Source organism: Triplophysa rosa, linkage group LG18, assembly GCF_024868665.1.
Source record: "Triplophysa rosa linkage group LG18, Trosa_1v2, whole genome shotgun sequence".
Taxonomy (NCBI): domain Eukaryota; kingdom Metazoa; phylum Chordata; class Actinopteri; order Cypriniformes; family Nemacheilidae; genus Triplophysa; species Triplophysa rosa.
This window is the reverse complement of record NC_079907.1, coordinates 3,893,524-3,912,270: the sequence shown is the minus strand read 5'-3', so window position 1 is coordinate 3,912,270 and position 18,747 is coordinate 3,893,524. Positions and strand designations below refer to the sequence as shown.

Genomic DNA, 18,747 nt, shown 5'->3' with positions numbered 1-18,747 from the left:
AGACTATTAGAGTAATCCGTATCAGTAAATATCGAATTGATTTCATTTCAAACCTGTATAGATTTTTCTTCTGCAGAACACAAAAGAAGATCTTTTGAAGGACGTTGGTAACCAAACTAGTGTATAGGACACATTGACTTCCATTGCATGTGCACAAATCTGTTCAGCTATTTCTTAAAATATCTAATTTTGTGTTCCACAGATGAAAGAGTCAGGTTTTGCATGTCATTATGGTGAATGAATGATGACAGAATTGTTATGTTTGGGTGACCTGTCCCTTTAAATGAATAACTTAGTGATGCACATGCATGCAAATTGAATTTGTTCATGAAGATTACTTGAAAGTAAAGTTGTTTTTGCTAATATTAATTCATTAGTTAACATTAGTGAATGTTAATTTTAATGTTTTCTAAAACTCATTTAAAACCAAAATTATCTGTTAATGCTACAGTTAATGCACACTAAACTAACATGAATGAAAAATGCACAATTGTAATTGTATTAACTAATGTTTAATTATGTGTCACATCATATTTGCTGCATTAATTAATGTTAATGAATGAGATCTTGTTGTTATCAAAGCTTTATCAAAGGCTGTTCAAGGAAGTGAATTTAATACATGACGCAGATTTACCAAGTATATGTGTGAAACGTGAAGGAAAACAACTGTTTTCCGATCATGTAAAGTGATTATACTTCTGTTCCAGTAATGAGCCTCCCACATTAAAAGAAAAACCACAATTACAACACGAACCTGAAATTCAGCATCACTGTACTCAGAGAAAATCTCTCTTCAGGTTGCTCTGCAGCAGCATCTGTTTCTCAGGTAAGTTCACTTTTCTTTATTCATTTCATTCGACAATTACACAAGCATTGCTTTGACCTGCTCCCTGATAATTGTTCATATGCAAGTTTAGAAAATTATTTTTTCTTTTAACAGGTCTGTTTGAGCAGTTTGACACAATGAGGTTTCTGACCTCACTGTGTGTGCCACTTCTGCTGCTGGTTAACGGTGAGACTTGCACCTTTTAATCTGCAACCGAGAATCTGTCACAGAATAAAACATTATTAAAGGTGAAATCACTAAATTCTACTATTAACATGTGATGCTCGGATTTTGTGTTTAACAGGTGCAATAACCAATGGACAAACAACAGGTAATGCAATCCAGTGTTATGGTGTTGGATTGGTCAAAAATATTTTTTCAACACAACTAGCAAAATGTCATAAAATTGTTTGTTTGTGTGTTGATTTGAATTATTATATCGGTTGTGCCTCTAATGACTCTTTCAATTCTTCATTATAGTTCCTTTCAGTTCTCCAGATATTGACCCCTGTGACATCTACACCAGTCTGGATGAGCCCTGGAGAGCCATCAACTTTTCCAATAACAACTTTGCAGCGTGTGATTATAATGTGAACTGGGATGGATGGTATAGGCTTTTCTACAATGGAGAGAAAGCTCAGATGCCTGAGTCATGTGTTAGCAGCGGCATGTGTGGCTCATATAACCCACTGTGGCTCAGTGGTGGTCATCCACAGCTGGATGATGGCGTGGTCATCCGACAAGTCTGTAGTCCTACGTGGAATGACTGCTGTGGTTATAAATCTCATTCCATACAAGTCAAAGCTTGTCCTGGAAATTACTATGTTTATCAGTTTGTCAGTCCATCGCACTGTGCAACATATTGTGCAGGTATTTTCACTTTCAACATTTTAAGTGCTTGCAAACTATCAATGCAATGTGACTGTCAATACAATTTTTCTTGATACCAGATGTTGAAGGTCTCAAAACTACATCAGTACCTATAACAACAGTGACAAATCCTCTCAAAAAATCCATTACTGTCCCTGGCATCTCTGTAAAAACAGGTGAAGTATTATACTTTCATGTTTCAATAAACCTCCATAGTGCGTTGTTTATTTGTATTTTGTTTATTTTGTTTGAAATAAATGTAGGTTTTTATAGCAAAATAATAATGAAAGGCTGATTCAAAATATTTTTTTGCGGTAATATACAATGCAATACAAGTTGACTTAATCTCTACTTCTAGATTCATTTTATGCAGCAAAAGTATACTATTTAATCACTTATTTTGCACTACAGCGATTCTTCCATTTGATCCCTGCAATACCTACACCGTGTTGGATGAGCCATGGAGAGCCACCAGCAACAAATTTGCTGCCAATTTAATGTGTGATGCTTCTGTCAGCTGGTCCGGCTGGTATCGTCTCTTCATTCGTGGTCATAGCGTTCAGATGCCAGACACATGTGTTGATGACTTAAGCTGCGGTACTCATGCCCCTTTGTGGCTGAATGGTCCACATCCAAGAATTGAGGACGGGGTGGTCACCCGAGATGTCTGCGGTAACTGGTTCAATAACTGCTGCTTTTTTCGATCCAATTCCATTCAAGTGAAAGCCTGTCCAGGCAATTACTATGTCTATGAGTTCACCAGGCCATCTTTCTGCTATGGGACATATTGTGCAGGTAAACACATTTTTGTGTACCCTAATAAATTGGTTCTCAAACTTTTTCGTTGTAAGTCCCCCTTTGTTTAGAGTGTATTGCTTTGCGGCCCCCCTAAAAACGTATAATCTTAAACTTTGAATTAAACCAAAAACATATTTAGTTGTACAACTCAATACTTTTGATTGGTGGTCTTATTTTTCTAATGTTTGATTGCATAATGTATGATAAATTTATATATTTCATAAAATTCTATTAAATCTGTGGTCCCCCTTGATCTATCTTGGGGCCCCCCATTTGAGAACCACTGCCCTTATTTGTGTTTCATTTAATATAGGGTTAAGGTTGTGTCTGTCTCATTGAGTTTGTATAGCCATCTGCATGCATGTTGGCATACTGTACATGTACTGCAAAAGCTGAATATGTTTGCTAACATTGGTATGTAAGAGATTGTTTGTAAATTCTTTTTTTAGATGACAGAAACATGACCATTCCAACTGTCTCTCCAAAAACAACCTTGTCTGGTAATGTAATGTATTATGCAATGTTTTAATAATATATTGGCAATGGGAATGTAGCTTTTAGAACAATATTTTATATGTTTTTTATATGTTATTTGTCATGCTATATGTATTTCAATGTTTCAGATTACTTTTCTATGTCAAAAAATGCTGTTCTTCATTATTTTGCCACCTCTACACTTTTCTACTTATTCGCCAGCGTCAGATTACCATTCTTTTAAGATTTACCATTTTCCCAGTAACCATGAAAACAAAACTACAACAGAGTAATACGAAGCGGCAAAGCGCTCCTGTTTTGTTTTGGTCCTGTATTTTCACTCTTAAAATGCCTTTTATCCAAGTAGATTTAAACTAATATAAGGTGCAGGCTATTATTATTAAGTTCGGACTTCACCCTAATCTGTGATTCTAACGTTATTAATGACTATTGAAGAAACAAACACTATCAGTTCTGTGGATATGATGTCTTTCTTACTGAACAACATGGTTGGAACTTGTTTTTTAATATTTTCCAAACAGGCGCTGTCCTCGCTGACCCTTGCTACAGCTATACAGTGCTAGATGAGCTTTGGAGAGCCATCGATCAATATTCTCAATTAATGTGTGATTCCTATGTCAACTGGTCCGGTTGGTATCGTCTCTCCCTTCATGGGCAGAGCGCTCAGATGCCAGACACATGTGTTAGTATGTACAGCTGTAGCACTCATGCCCCTCTGTGGCTGAACGGTCAACATCCAAGAGTCGAGGACGGGGTGGTGACCCGACATGTCTGCGGTCACTGGAACAATGACTGCTGCCATTTCCAGTTCTATCCCATGAAAGTCAAAGCCTGTCCAGGCAATTATTATGTCTATGAGTTTGTCAGCCCAACTTTCTGCTTTGCTACTTATTGTGCAGGTAAACACAGTACATTTGCCTATTTAGATGTTATAGATGTTTTTATTTTTAATTCGCTAATATTCATCAAAATTTCAGTTTCAGATCCAAGGAGCAACAACATGAGCTATATATCTGTGACACCAATGACTGGTAATGCTAGAAGAAGATATTTTAAAAAACATTGTACACTAAACCACTGAGACGTTTTTCAAAATATCTTCTTTTGTGTTCATATTATATACAGGTTTTGAATGATGATGTCTTTTTTTGACATTTTTAAAAAAATATTTTATGTAATTTTATACACATTTACTAACTTATTTTTTTGTCTTTTGACAATATTCTCTTAGTGCGTACAACTCCCATCTTTGACCCGTGCTCTAATTATAACGTTCTTGATGACTTCTGGAGAAGTATCAGTCGATACTTACACAATGGGCAAAATGACCTACTTGTTGAATGGAATGGCTGGTATCGGCTGTTTTTGAATGGACAAAGTGCTCAGATGTCGGAGTGGTGTGTCACTCACACGGGATGTGGAGGTGATACTGGTCTTTATCTCAATGGTTCTCATCCACGACTTGGGGACGGAGTGGTGACACGTGAAGTCTCAGGAACTTATATGTGGCAGCCCAGCCTGTGTGGCACCTACAGATCCAACCCCATCCAAATCAAAGCCTGTCCAGGACATTATTATGTCTATAATCTTGTCAAACCTGATATGTCAATCCCTCGGCCCACATACTGCGCAGGTGAAGTTTTAACTTTGACTTGTATCTTTTCTTTTAAAGTAACATTATTTTACAATACAATATTAAAATATTTATACACTAATCTTTTTTTTTAACAGTTGCTTTCAAGAGCATCAGCAATGATCCTTGTTATGACTATACATCTCTGGACCGTCCCTGGAGAACCACAAATGAAAGTGGATTGACAATTTGTGATAATTCCTTCTCCTACAATGGCTGGTACAGACTTTTCCATAATGGGATGAACATCAGAATGTCAGAGAACTGTGTTGGTCAGTACAGCTGTAACACACAAGTCGGTCTGTGGCTTAATGGTCCTCACCCTCGGATTGAGGATGGAGTGGTGACCCGGGAGGTCTGTGGAGATGAAGGGAATGGCTGTTGTAGTTTCAAGTCAACACCCATCAGAGTGAAAGCCTGCCCAGGCAATTATTATATCTATGAAATTGCAAAGACATTGCATTTCTGTTCAGCATATTGTACAGGTACAGTATTTTCACATTTGTTTTGAAACGTAATCTTTTGAAACTTATGTATAGTATACACAATATATATATATATATATATATATATATATACTTATATATATATACTTATATATTGTATAATTATTATTATTTGTTTGTTTGTTTAGATGCCAACACAATATCCCAGATGGTATCATCAACACCCCCAGGTGCCATTACAGCATCTCTGAGTAGGTTTCCACAATACAAAAAGTAGTCAAAGTAATGAAATTAAATCAACCACAATTTGGGTTTTTCAACAATGTGGTGGCTCATAAGCCTTTACAAACTGTCATCCAGATAATGCTTGCTAAGAATAAGACTTTTTCACTGTGGTAAACACCAGCATTCATACTGTAATTCAGTGGTTATCAAAGTGGGGGGCGCAGAGGTTCTACAAGGGGGCGCAGAGATTTTACAATAGGCCGAAACAAGATGGCGACATGGACACACAATCCAAAGAGCTTTTATAGTATGTACACGCCAAAAGTAAAGCATCGTGTTCCTGGAAGTGCAAAAAGAGTTTGAAAACCTCTGCTGTAATGTTTGCCAAATGCCCATGTACTAATATCAGGAAGGGCTTATAGGACAGGTTATATTATAGTATACTGTATGTACAGTATACATTTAGTGATGCAATCAGTTGCTTCTTTATATGACACATCTTTGACTGACATCTAGTGTCATGAATGAGTGATAATCTGAAGTGAAGGCCAAATAGAATAACCCATACTTAGAGTTTGTCCTCTGCATGTATCCCATCCAGTAGTGAACACACACCCCTTGTGGGCAGTCACCTGGGGAACAATTGGGGGACACGTTGGGGGGTGGAGGGCTCAAGAGCACCTCATTCGTTTCCTTCCAGCAGTGATAATCAAACTTGGTACAGTAATGTGTAAAAATATCTTTTAAATCTTTCTCAACAGGTACCATTGATTACGACCCTTGCTACAACTACAACATTCTCGACAACTACTGGAGAAGTGCACTCAATAACTGGCATGTGTATGGTCAAATATCTGGAAATGATGACACAGTTGTTGAATGGGACGGCTGGTATCGACTCCTTCTAAATGGATCCGGTGCTCAGATGCCTGAATGGTGTGCAAATTACATGTCATGTGGAGGCTTCAGTTCTCTGTGGCTTGGTGGCCCTCATCCAAAAATACAAGATGGCGTTGTTACCCGAGACGTTTATGGTACTCAAAATGACCAGTGCAGCTATTACAGATCCAACCCGATCCAAGTCAAAGCTTGTCCTGGAAATTATTACGTCTACAAGTTTGTAAAGCCAAGACTATCAATCCCAATGCCTGTTTACTGTGCAGGTACGATCTTTTCCCTTCATAAAACAACTGTCTTTACAGATCTGTTGTCATCTCAGTTTTAAATATATTGATGGTTTTATTATTGACTCACTCTTTCAATATTTCATTAGTTCCTTTCAACACTTTGAATGTTGACCCCTGCTACAACTACTCCAGTCTGGATGACCTTTGGAGAGTCGTCAACTCTTCTAATCTTAATTACTATAGTTCTTGTGATTATAATGTTGACTGGAATGGCTGGTACAGGCTTTTTTACAATGGACAGAGTGCCAAAATGCCAAATTCATGTGTTCGTGAGAGTACATGTGGCTCCCAGAATGCACTGTGGCTCAGTGGTTCTCATCCACAGCTGGAAGATGGAGTGGTCACCCGAAAAGTCTGTAGTCCCACATGGAATGACTGCTGTGGTTACAAATCTCTTCCAATACAAGTCAAAGCTTGTCCAGGGAATTACTATGTTTATCAGTTTGTCAGGCCATTGTACTGTGCAGCGTATTGTTCAGGTAAACTAATTTTCCCCCTCTTGTATACATCAGTCATGTAGATTTTTGTAGAATTTTTAGTATTTAAGAATTCGTAACTTTTATGAGACGTTCAACGATTAATTGCGATTAATCCAGTCCAGAGTAAAAGTTTGTATTTACACGTTGTAATACATCACTGTGCACTGTGCATATTTATTTTGTGTTTATAAACACATTCACGCACACAAACGTGTATATATTTAGGAAATATTTGCATGTATATATTTATATCTATATATAATTTAACTGATACATAAACATTGATTAATTTATGTATTTACATTTTTTTCTTAAATATATACATGTACTGTATGTGTGTGTTTAATAATACAAAATTAACATGCACAGTGCCCAGACACTATTTTTATGAACACAAACGTTTACTTTGGATGCGATTAATTGCGATTAATCGTTGAACAGCCTTACGAATAACCCCCCTTAACCGTCACTGGTGCAAAAGGAGATCGTACTAAAATGTACGATTGACATCGTATGAATTTGCCACCTCTTATAATAGTTACGAATTGCTGTGAGATTGTGTTGACATTTTAGGATGAAAACTGACATTGTATTTTTTTCTGATATCAGAGCATCCAAACTTTCACACCCCATCACCACCAACAGTGACAATCTCACCCCCAAAATCCATTTCCGTGTCCATCACAGCCCCTGGTAAAGTTCATTTAACTTTTCCATGAAATTTGTTTGATGTGAACAACACCCAGATTGTTGCAATTTGTGTAATCATTATTGTTGAGATGGTGTCCATTACTTTATTTTGATCCATGAGTCTTGATGTTGGTGTTCAGATTCTCAATCCACTAATGGTTAGTCATTTCCAATTGAAAAGAGATGGTGTTGCTGACAAATCTGTCTTTACATGACTTCAAACTAGAATTCAAGTAAAGTTATGAAATTATACTCAAATGTAAACTAAATTATTCAGCAATGCTTTCCCTTTTTTAATGTTTCTATGACAGTGACTCGTTCTTCTGACCCCTGCTTCAACTATGCTGTGTTGGATGAGCCATGGAGAGCCACCAGCAATCGCATTAGCGGTAATCTCAATGTAATGTGTGATGCTCATGTCAGCTGGTCGGGATGGTATCGTCTCTTCATTCACGGTCAGAGCGTTCAGATGCCAACTACATGTGTTGGTATGTTAAGCTGTGGTACTCATGCCCCTCTGTGGTTGGACGGTCAGAATCCAAGAGTCGAGGACGGGGTGGTCACCAGAAATGTGTGCGGTCACTGGCAAAGTAACTGCTGCTATTTCCAATCCAATCCCATTAAAGTGAAAGCCTGCCCAGGAAATTACTATGTCTATGAGTTCACCAGGCCGAATTACTGCTATGGGACATATTGTGCAGGTAAACTCAACATTAACTCAAAATTGTGTCTACTTATTAATAAACACCACTGGTGTATTTGTGCGTTCTTATTAAATTATTATGTCTAGGAGTTTGTAAGGTCGACTGCCTGCATGGTGGCATACCATACAGACTTTTTTATGTATACTTACAACTTGTACATTCATATGTGTTGAATAATATTTTTCATTTTTGCAGATGTTAGCACTATTAACGCCACTTACTCAACCATCATGCCTACAGTCATGCCAACTGGTAATAATGTGTTTTTTTTAGCTAACTATATAAACACATCTGTGTCATAGGAAAGTGAGAGTGTTTGCAGTACATAATCGTTGTTATTAAGATTCAACAGCTTAAGTATTGGCAAATGTAAACTAAAAACTTTGTAACCTTGACAATCTAACTAAAGAGCTTTCCACACTCTTCTCTTAGAAGCAGTGACCTCCATCTCTGATCCGTGCTCTGATTATAACATTGTTGATGACTTTTGGAGAGACATACACCGGACCCAGTTTAGCAATAATGGCTATGATGACCGGTTTGTTGAATGGAATGGCTGGTATCGGCTGTTTCTGAACGGACAAAATGCTCGTATGTCTGAGGGGTGCACAAGTTACACAGGATGTGGAGGTGATACTGGACTTTATCTCAGTGGTTCTCATCCACGACTTGAGGACGGAGTGGTTACACGCGAAGTGTTGGGAACCATAATATGGTATCCCAATTTGTGTGACTACTACAGATCCAACCCCATCCAAATCAAAGCCTGTCCTGGAGATTATCATGTCTATAAACTTGTCAAACCTGATATGTCAATCTCTCGACCCACATACTGTGCAGGTACAGATTGAGATTGAGATACAGTATTATGTTGTGAAGCTTGTCTCTGAAAAACTGAAAAATTGCATACAGTCTAATTTGCAAACACTTACATTATCTAACTTTTTTCTCTCCAACAGTAACTTTTAACAACATCAGTAATGATCCTTGTCACAACTTTGAATCTCTGGATCGTCCCTGGAGAGCTTCAAATGAAAGTGGATTGACAATTTGTGATGATTCCTTCACCTGGAATGGCTGGTACCGACTTTTCTACAACGGGATGAACATCAGAATATCTGAGAAGTGTGTTAATAGGACATACAGCTGTAATGCATATTACAGTCTTTGGCTCAATGGTCCTCACCCTCAGATTGAGGATGGAGTGGTGACCCGGGAGGTTTGTGTGAGCTCACACAGAGGATGCTGTGCGCAGAAGTTTACTCCCATCAGAGTCAAAGCCTGTCCGGGAAATTACTACGTTTACGAACTGGCACAGCCACCGCAATACTATTGTACAGGATATTGCACAGGTGAGTATTACGTAGAAAGTATTTTAAGTAAGTATTTGAAATAAATGAAGTAATGGTTTAAAACATTCCTGTTTGTAGATATCAACACTATATCCCAGACAGTTTCCTCTACAACTCCAACTTTAATGACCGGATCCGTCATAACATCGTGTAAGTTTACAGTTTGTGTTAAAAATGCATCTGGCTAAAGGTCATGAGGCATTAATAAAAAGTATTTTTGCAGACACTAACATGTGCCTTTAGACAAACATAATGTTTTTATTGATTCAGTTCGATTCAATTCAATTTAACTTATGTACACAATTATCACAATTTTCATTGTTGCACTCGCAAAGAAGCTTTATACATTATAATTTAATTAATTAATTAATAAATAAAGACAATGCATGATATTATATTACAATATAAATATTTTTGGACTATAATTTTAGAAAGTGAAAGTAAATTCAACCGCGGAAGCGGGACTGATGTCATCTAGCTGCAAACATTCATAATAAAAGTTCTTCCAGTTATGTTGAAGTATTTACAAAATTATAATGTGCGTATTATCTACAAGATTTACATTTACATCACAGTAATCCCAGTTATCTTCTTGGTTATTTATTTTTATAATGCCTTCATTTTTATTATTATATTTTTAAGACAGAATAATGCAGTTTTGATGATGGAGCTGACGTTGACTTCAATAATAAGAGACCTTTATTTTACCCAGCTATTACAATCACTGATTAAATTCCATAATTAGCTGTGTAAATAAAGCTACAGTATATTTGGCTGAACCATATAAATGTGTGTTTTTATACAGTGCTTGTTCTTACAGTATGCCATTTATGCACTTAGGCTAAAATTACCTCTCTCATTTACTTTTTTGTTGTGTCTTTTAATTTCAGCAGCTGCCAGTGCTGTAGATCACGATCCGTGCTATAACTACAACATTCTAGAAAACTATTGGAGAAGCACACACATTTACTTCTATGGTAATGGATATGGATCTGGACACGATGATACACGTGTTGAATGGGATGGCTGGTATCGGCTCTACCTTAATAGACAAAGTGCTCAGATTCCTGAGTGGTGTGCAGGCTATATGGCATGTGGAGGCTTCAGTTCTCTGTGGCTCGATGGCTCTCATCCTCAGCCAAAAGATGGCATTGTTACTCGTGAAGTTTATGGTACCCAGTATGGCCAGTGCAGTAACTACAGATCCAACCCGATCCAAGTCAAAGCTTGTCCTGGAATTTATTATGTCTACAAACTGATAAGGCCAAAACTATCGATACCCGTCCCTTCGTATTGTGCAGGTACCGTGCAATCATTAAGCTTGTTCATGCTCAATATCTGCTCAAGATTTTAGCACGTTTAGATGCATTGCAGGTTTAAGCATCCTCTCGACTTTTTCATACCAGTTGCTTTCACCTCGCCGAGCGTTGACCCCTGCATCAGCTACACCAGTCTGGAAGAGCCTTGGAGGTCCACCAACTATGCTTCTAATGATTCATCTGCAAGATGTGATTATAATGTGAATTGGAATGGATGGTACAGGCTTTCCTACAATGGACAGAATGCCCAGATGCCAGAGTCATGTGTTGGTTATCGCATGTGTGGAACCTATAGCCCACTGTGGCTCATTGGTCGTCACCCACAGCTGGCAGATGGAGTGGTCGTCCGACAAGTCTGTGGTTCCTCATCATTTAGCTGCTGTAGCTACAATTCCCACCCCATACAAGTCAAAGCTTGTCCTGGAAATTATTATGTTTATGAGTTCATCAAGCCAGCATTGTGCTCTGCTTATTGTGCAGGTCTGCAATTTTACTCATATTCACTCTGATCATTATCTTACCGTTTTTTTTTTTATTGATTTTACGTGAATTAGTAATAATGTCCAGTGTTTCCCATCTCAGAGGCTCAAAGTTTTAACCAGACAACAGCAAGTCCATCAGAGATAACCCCGTCCACAGGACCCACAGGTGAAGTATTCATTTGTCTCTTTAAAGTTGATCATTAAAGAGATCTCGTGTCCATATACCTACAGTTTTATAATTTGAATGAATCTGTTTTTTTTTTACTTTAAAAAGCCACAATTAAATGATTGTATTTTCTTTAATAAATTAGAATAAAAAATATATTTAGTATATTTTCTTCTTATACTGTGGCTATAATATTCTGTTAACCCGATTCCAGTTTCATTCATCTTCTGATTTTTGTTTTAGTTGTGAGAGACCCGTGCTCAGATCTCAACTGTACTGAGAATGAGTGGTGTGGAGAACATAATGGTGTTTACGGCTGTTTCTGTAATCAGACCCAACCCACATCTAACCCTGACACTTTTGGTGTGACTCGTTCCATTACAAACTTTCAAACAAATAATGACGCTTTTATTATTACTAATCAATGCTGTGTTGTGTGTTTGTTCTTCAGATGCCTATGAGACGTGTGAAAGCAGCTCTGGGTTCATGTCTCTGTCTCGCTGTCAGCTCTTTGAAGCTGGTTTTTCTGCTGATGTCTTACACCTGAATGACCCCAGCTGTAGAGGAACAGTCCAGAATGAAAGAGTAGAGTTCAGATTTGACAATAATGGCAGCATCTGTGGCACAGGTCTTGTGGTAAGGTTCACATTATATAGGATTGTACATTAAAACAATACTTTATATTATTACTTCATTCCCATAATTAAACTTCTGATACCATTTGTATGCTTCTGCTCCACAGGCCAATGGCACACACATCATCTATGAGAACTTCATCTTCGGGCAGCAGGGATCAGCCGGAGGCGTCATCAGCAGAAAGAAATTTCTGAAGCTCCGTTTCAACTGCGTTTATCACCAAACCCATTCAGTCTCCATGGACATCAACCCTCTGGAGAGGTGGGACTACATTTACTCTCATTTTATTACATTTGTATTAGGAAGATTTTTCACATATATTTATTGTTGAACATGTCAACAGCATTGTGCACAGAAACATTCAAGGTCTGGGGACGTATCGGGTCAGGATGCTTTCATATCAGGATGCTCAATTCTCCAAGCCGTTCACTGGTAGTGTGAGTGTCGAGGTGGACCAGAAGATTTTTGTAGAAGTGCGTGTTGATGGAGTTGACGGTCATCGGTTTGCTTCAGTGATTGACACGTGTTGGGCTACACCTGCGAATGATCCTCAGTCCTCTCTCCTCTGGGATCTCATCGTTGATGAGTAAGACAATGCTTTGTGTCTATTTTTCTTAGACTCAAAAAGGTCATAATTTCTAGGTTTTCAAATAAAATATAGTATACCACATTCTCTGTGACCTGTAGAAATAATCGCTATTGTTTTGAACTGTTACACGGTTAAATTTTGATTTTATTTGGTTTTTTAATCATTCACAATTGTCTCAGGTGTCCCAATCCAAATGATAACACAGTGGAGCTTCTTCAGAACGGCGTCTCCACATCCAGTCGTTTCTCCTTCAGGATGTTCATCTTCACTGCATACTCCACGAAGGTTTACCTGCACTGCAAAATTCACCTTTGTCTCCTGACCAACAATACCTGCTCATCTGTGAGTACACAAATCCTCTCGTACTATACAACATGTTTGTTTGGTCCCCTGTGATGATTTTCTGTGAAACAAAGATTGGGGGTATTGATTTACTATTGTTTATAACATCCGACCAGCTAGAGGCGCTGTTGTTAAACTTTATAGAGAACATTGAGTCATGCTTTCATTTTCATGGTTTTCGTTTGCCTTCCAAGTACTTTGTTTTGGTAACTACTTGATTTCAACTTGTGAGAGTGTGGAGAAGGCATTCTAGGGGCTACCATAATGGACTTTAATGTGTTTAAATTAAATAAAGGAGATCTTTTACAAAGCTTCAGGTTTTTCATATGTTTATTTTATAGTTAATATAAGATCATCTCGAACTAATTCTTCTAGATTCAACTTTTCATTCTCTTAATCTTTAGCAATGTCAGTCTGGACAGCATCTGAGAGTGGGCAGATCTTTGGACTTCCACGACACTGCCTCCATTTCTATGGGTCCACTGGTCTGGTCTAAGGAAACTCAGGTAAACATTTCATTTACATTTTGCACGTTTGATTTTACAGAGAATTTAAGGCATACATCTATATCAGTATGTTTTTTTACCTGGGAAACATGACTTGTTTCACGCAATGCTCTACCGATTGAGCTACAGGAAAACATTGCTGTGCTTATTGTATTACTTTATGCGTTCTTACATGATTATGTTACAGAAAATGTATTTAACTTAAGTGTTTCTGTTCTACACATTCATCATGCACTGAACAATGTCGTGTTCCCTGTTCACAGATATTTTGGCCCCAGAACCAGTGAAGGTGTCTAGGGCCCCAGCTCTCTGTGTCTCCTTGAATTTTTTGTTTGTTTTGGTCTTGAGTGCTTACATCGTCTTCTATTAGATTTACACAAGTGATGAACTCTCATTTTAAAAGATGTGAAAACATTTTGGTTTTGCTTATTTGTTGTCTGTTAACCAACAGTAAATGTAAGTGTATGAATTACTGGTATTGAACATTTATTGAACTAAGTTGATGTGTGTTGCAACCTTTTATTAATGATAGTTAAAACTTTACAGTATGTCATGGGTCATATTTTTAGCATGGTGATATAATATTACATTTGATTATTGTTTCTGACTTTCTTTTTTAAATACATGCAATATTTTGTCAATGTAAAATTAAAGAGTTTCCATTATATGTTTCTTTTCAATGTGATCTTTTTGTAACACTCTTGCTCGGGTGAAGGAGCAGAATTCTCCAATAGATTAGTTGTTTTTCAATAGTTAATAGTGCCCTCTATTGGTGTTGGTAGATGTTTAATGCTTGAAAGATACAGTACCTCCAAAACAATTGTTACAAAACATTTAACAAATATTCAAAATAACATACAGTGAAATTACATTTTAGAGCAGCTACTTAATATTAATATTCACTATTGACTATTTAAATATCAGATTAAACTACTGTGCTTATAAAAGTGAGGTCAGTCTCTTATTTAGGAACGGGTTGATATATTATTGTGGAATGATAGCAGTACAGTATTACTAAGAAGTAAGAAATCATGTTACACTGTATTTTAACGTGCAGTTACAGCTTTCCAATTTACCAATTTTGCCAGTTAAGACATGTATTTATTATAGGTAGGGTTAGGTTCCGAGCTGGTACCTAGTACTATAAATTACCTTTACACATTTACATTTACTGAAGTTTTTTAGCAGACACTTATCTAAAGTGACTTACAATAGTAAGGAACAAGCCCAGCCACTGGGTTCAATTAACCTAGAAGTTTCTATGACAAACCCATGGTTAGACCAATCATGAAAAAACAGCCGTTGGCCAAATATGTAAAATTAACTGCTGGGTTTGTTTTTTTATACATGACTCAGCCAGCGATTGAAACAACTCATTGTATAAAGTAAAGGAAGTAAAAAATTGTTTCATTGTATGCACTTGTAGTTCAAGTTTTGACTCACCCACACTAATAAGAAGTGAGACATGATTTTCAACATTCCTTCATTGTACTTAGGCTAATTAAGAGATGTATCAGAAGAATGCCAAAAGAACTGTCACAAGACACAGGGGCTAGTTGTCACAATGGCTTTGACTCAGTAATTGTGACTTATTGAGCATTTACAGAAATGTTGCATAACTGTGGCATTAATATTGCTTAACCTTCTTCCTTGTTGCAAAATGTATTGTATTTAATATATTATACAATAATGCTGCTCATAACATTACATTAATACATATTGGCCCGATTTCACAGACATGGCTTAGCTGAAACCAGGACTATGCCTTAGTTGAATTAAGATATTTATGTCGCTTTTATGAAAATGCCTTAGAAGAATACATTACAGGTCTGCATCGTGAGACAAAACAATGGCACTGATATATTTTAAGATATTTCTGGGCAAGTTATATTCAGGTCACACATTCATTTTAGTCTAGGACTAACCTCTGTGAAACCGGGCCATAATGTTAATAAACACAAAATTACTGGTTAAATACCTTAACAGCAATCAGTGTGCTTAAAGCGGATTTAACACAGGCAGTTACTGCCAATCTATTAATCTTGAGTACCTATTGAGTAGTATTGCAAACTTCATATCTTTGAAGAGTATTTAGTTTGATCACATTTATAAAAGACAGATAGAGCTGTACGATTATTTCCGGATAAAGATGACCTGCATGCGCTCGTGCGCACCCATTGCCAACAAAGCACAGACATATGACTCAGTTTCACTTGCAGGTCATCTTTTTCTGGAAATAATGATACAGCTGTATCTGTCTTTTTGTCTCCTTTTCCGGGAGAATTGTCCATTAAGGGACTAAGAAAAGTTGTTACGAAACAGATTTTCATGTTCGAAAAAAACTTTACGAAACCTATACGAACGCTGGGGGAGTGTAGCGAGCACAGAAATACAACGTCATACGCCCAACTCGTTTTAGGACAAGTTGACCATGTTAAGCATGAGAAGCCAGCACGTTTAACATTGTGAAGAAGTCAGAATGCATGAAACACTGTGGCACCCCACCTTAAAAAAAAAAAAAAATTGACAAATAATACATGTTTGTTATTTGATAAATAATTTAGAGTCTTCAAAGAGCTGAATTATTTTGTATTTAAAGGAGCGCTGTGTTGATTTTGAGTTTAAAGTTTAATGGACTTCTGAACAAACAAGCAAAGCAAACACACTATATACAAAGACACACAATCAAAACAAAACCGTATCGCACGTCACGTCACTTTACTGAAGAATGAATAGAAAGTTCCAAACGAACCTGCTGGAGAAATGAAAGACAAACAGATTAGCGTTTGTTTGAGAACACATTAATTTAAAATTCCAACACTGTAGCAATGTGAACCTTTCACTACTTTAAGACAGTATTACAGTTCAAAGTGTTGCCTTGGACTCAAATTATTTAAATGTGTTTATTTATGCAAGACTGTTTTAGAATACTGAACAGAAACACCTAATACATAATTATACATAATTTCCAATTATAGATCATTTTCAAAAGGTTTTCTTATAAAAATAATAGACAGGCTTTAATTGTATTGTGCAATTGTTACCAGAACTTCTGGAAATTCTAGTTTTGATGACTGTCCACCCATATTATCAGTAAGCATTTATAATATTGTGAATCTGATAGTTCAGCATCACTGTATGCTGGTTATTCTGAAGAACAGAGAATCCAGTCTGCATCTGTATTTATTCTCAGGTAAATTTAACAAAGCGATATTCTCTTCATTCATCCTTTCTAAATCTATCACTTTTTACATACAAAATTGTTTATTGTACATCATAAATTAATTATTCATTATAATGAAAGCGTCACAATTACAGTATTTTGTTGGGTATATATACAGGTGCAAGAACTAAAGTTGGTCACTATGAGGTTTCTTATCTTATCATGTGTGTCGATACTGCTGCTGATTAATGGTGAGAGTTTTACACCTTTCAAAGCACAAAACTGAGGGGATATAATCTGTCACAATTGTCTAAGTAAACTTTATTGGATCTTCATATGTTAAATTATGATGTGAACCCTAACAGGTGAAATCACAAAAGGACAAAACACAGGTAAAACACTTATTTCATTTTTTATTATATAGTTAAAAATGAATCAGTTACGGATACAGCATTATTTTAAACACAATATATATTGGCAACTAAAAATTATTAGCAGAAGATGCTTAGGAATCTTTACAAAAATCAAAGCGCTCTTGTTTAAAATGTTCTGATGATCATAAGGGCAACATTTGGTAAAGATTAAATGAGAAAATCTGAACAAATGTTTAAAATGTGATTTATTGCCTTATTGACAACAACAGTAATTATAATACTATAATATTTTTAAAACTAATATCATATTGTTTTTTTAATAATAGATATCAGGTCTGTGAATGGTGGCAGGCGTGGTGTATTGGAAGGAGTGGAGGTTGCTTCATAATGGAAGTTTTGGGGAACTGTGTGTGATGAATGGTGTGGATCTTCTCTCAGATGCTTAGAAGTGGTGTTGTCGATCAGCTGGGCTGTGGTGCTGTTAGTGGAGGCAAAGAGCAGTGCTTATTTTGGAGAAGGTTCAGGTCAAATATGGTTGGATGATGTAGCGTGTAGAGGGAATGAAACTACACTGAGAAACTGTTCAGCACTACCATTGGGATCACACAACTGTGGACACTATGAAGATGCGGGAGTCATCTGCCAATGTGAGTTTAAAAGTTTTCTTTTTTTGTACATTTTCTTTTAGTAATCTCATTTCAATTTTTCAACGTGAACACAATTCTACACTAATACAACCAATAATTGGTGTAGAATAATGCATAGGTTGCAACGATTTGACGCCTTTTAGTTGTTATTTTTGTATTGACCCGGTGGGTGATGTTTGAATATCATTTAAACCTATGAATATGCCTTTTTAACTTTTTCACATTGTCTCAAGTTCCAGTATTTTGTTTTAATATACTGTATAAAGGAGAACATATATCGATTAGTTAACTGAAGTATATTTGATTTGAACAATCTCTCTCTTTGTCTCTAGTTGGCTGGACACAACCAACTGCAGCACCGAGTACAGGTAACTATAGACATTATAAAAATAAGAAGAAAACTTTTCTTAATGGCTATAAAACAAAGCTTTGTTGAATAATATGAGTTTAACAGCCGTAAATCTCTGAAATTTATTTAAAATCTTCCTCAAAACGTTATAATGTTGTGTATTTGTTTTGTTTTTTTAGCTACACCAGTGATATTGAACACGTCCATCTCAGGATTCAAAGGTAATGATGTTCAAGATAATAGAAGTTCCACCATTACTGCCAGTTTGTTTTTTTCATGTTATATCATAAAGTAATACAAATTTGTCTGATTTTGTTATGTTTTCTTTCTATAATAGATATCAGGCTGATGAATGGTGGCAGCGTGTGTTCTGGAAGAGTGGAGGTTCTTCATAATGGAGTTTGGGGAACTGTGTGTGATGATGGTTGGGATCTCTCAGATGCTGCAGTGGTGTGTCGACAGCTGGGCT

General features: G+C 36.7%; 2 protein-coding genes across 4 annotated transcripts in view; both read left to right on the top strand.

The window, feature by feature from the left end:
* The first annotated feature begins 702 nt into the window (after positions 1 to 702).
* si:ch73-181m17.1 (uncharacterized) lies at positions 703 to 14,567 on the top strand. Of its 3 annotated transcripts, none has more exons than XM_057357818.1 (30): positions 703 to 826; positions 941 to 1,012; positions 1,131 to 1,157; positions 1,307 to 1,696; positions 1,777 to 1,872; positions 2,108 to 2,491; positions 2,944 to 2,994; positions 3,511 to 3,888; positions 3,967 to 4,020; positions 4,221 to 4,622; positions 4,721 to 5,107; positions 5,257 to 5,319; positions 6,055 to 6,456; positions 6,567 to 6,959; positions 7,569 to 7,652; positions 7,961 to 8,350; positions 8,549 to 8,605; positions 8,789 to 9,193; positions 9,313 to 9,705; positions 9,784 to 9,855; positions 10,596 to 11,006; positions 11,112 to 11,504; positions 11,607 to 11,672; positions 11,916 to 12,035; positions 12,124 to 12,308; positions 12,415 to 12,569; positions 12,652 to 12,894; positions 13,077 to 13,239; positions 13,644 to 13,745; positions 14,009 to 14,567. In XM_057357818.1, the coding sequence occupies exons 2-30, from the start codon at positions 964 to 966 to the stop codon at positions 14,030 to 14,032; spliced, it is 6,339 nt and encodes a 2,112-aa protein (XP_057213801.1). In that variant the 5' UTR covers positions 703 to 826; positions 941 to 963; the 3' UTR covers positions 14,033 to 14,567. The 3 variants fall into 3 exon arrangements, with proteins under 3 accessions (XP_057213801.1, XP_057213802.1, XP_057213800.1); XM_057357819.1 differs by having other exon boundaries at positions 8,786 to 9,193; positions 10,599 to 11,006; XM_057357817.1 differs by having other exon boundaries at positions 8,786 to 9,193.
* Positions 14,568 to 17,110: 2,543 nt separating this feature from the next.
* The window catches only part of LOC130569518 (scavenger receptor cysteine-rich domain-containing group B protein-like), a 9,815-nt gene continuing 8,178 nt past the window's right edge, over positions 17,111 to 18,747 (top strand). The window contains exons 1-5 of the mRNA XM_057359217.1: positions 17,111 to 17,115; positions 17,721 to 17,929; positions 18,262 to 18,297; positions 18,458 to 18,499; positions 18,616 to 18,744. Coding sequence (XP_057215200.1) covers positions 17,111 to 17,115; positions 17,721 to 17,929; positions 18,262 to 18,297; positions 18,458 to 18,499; positions 18,616 to 18,744 — 421 coding nt within the window. The remainder of the gene's footprint in view (positions 17,116 to 17,720; positions 17,930 to 18,261; positions 18,298 to 18,457; positions 18,500 to 18,615; positions 18,745 to 18,747) is intronic.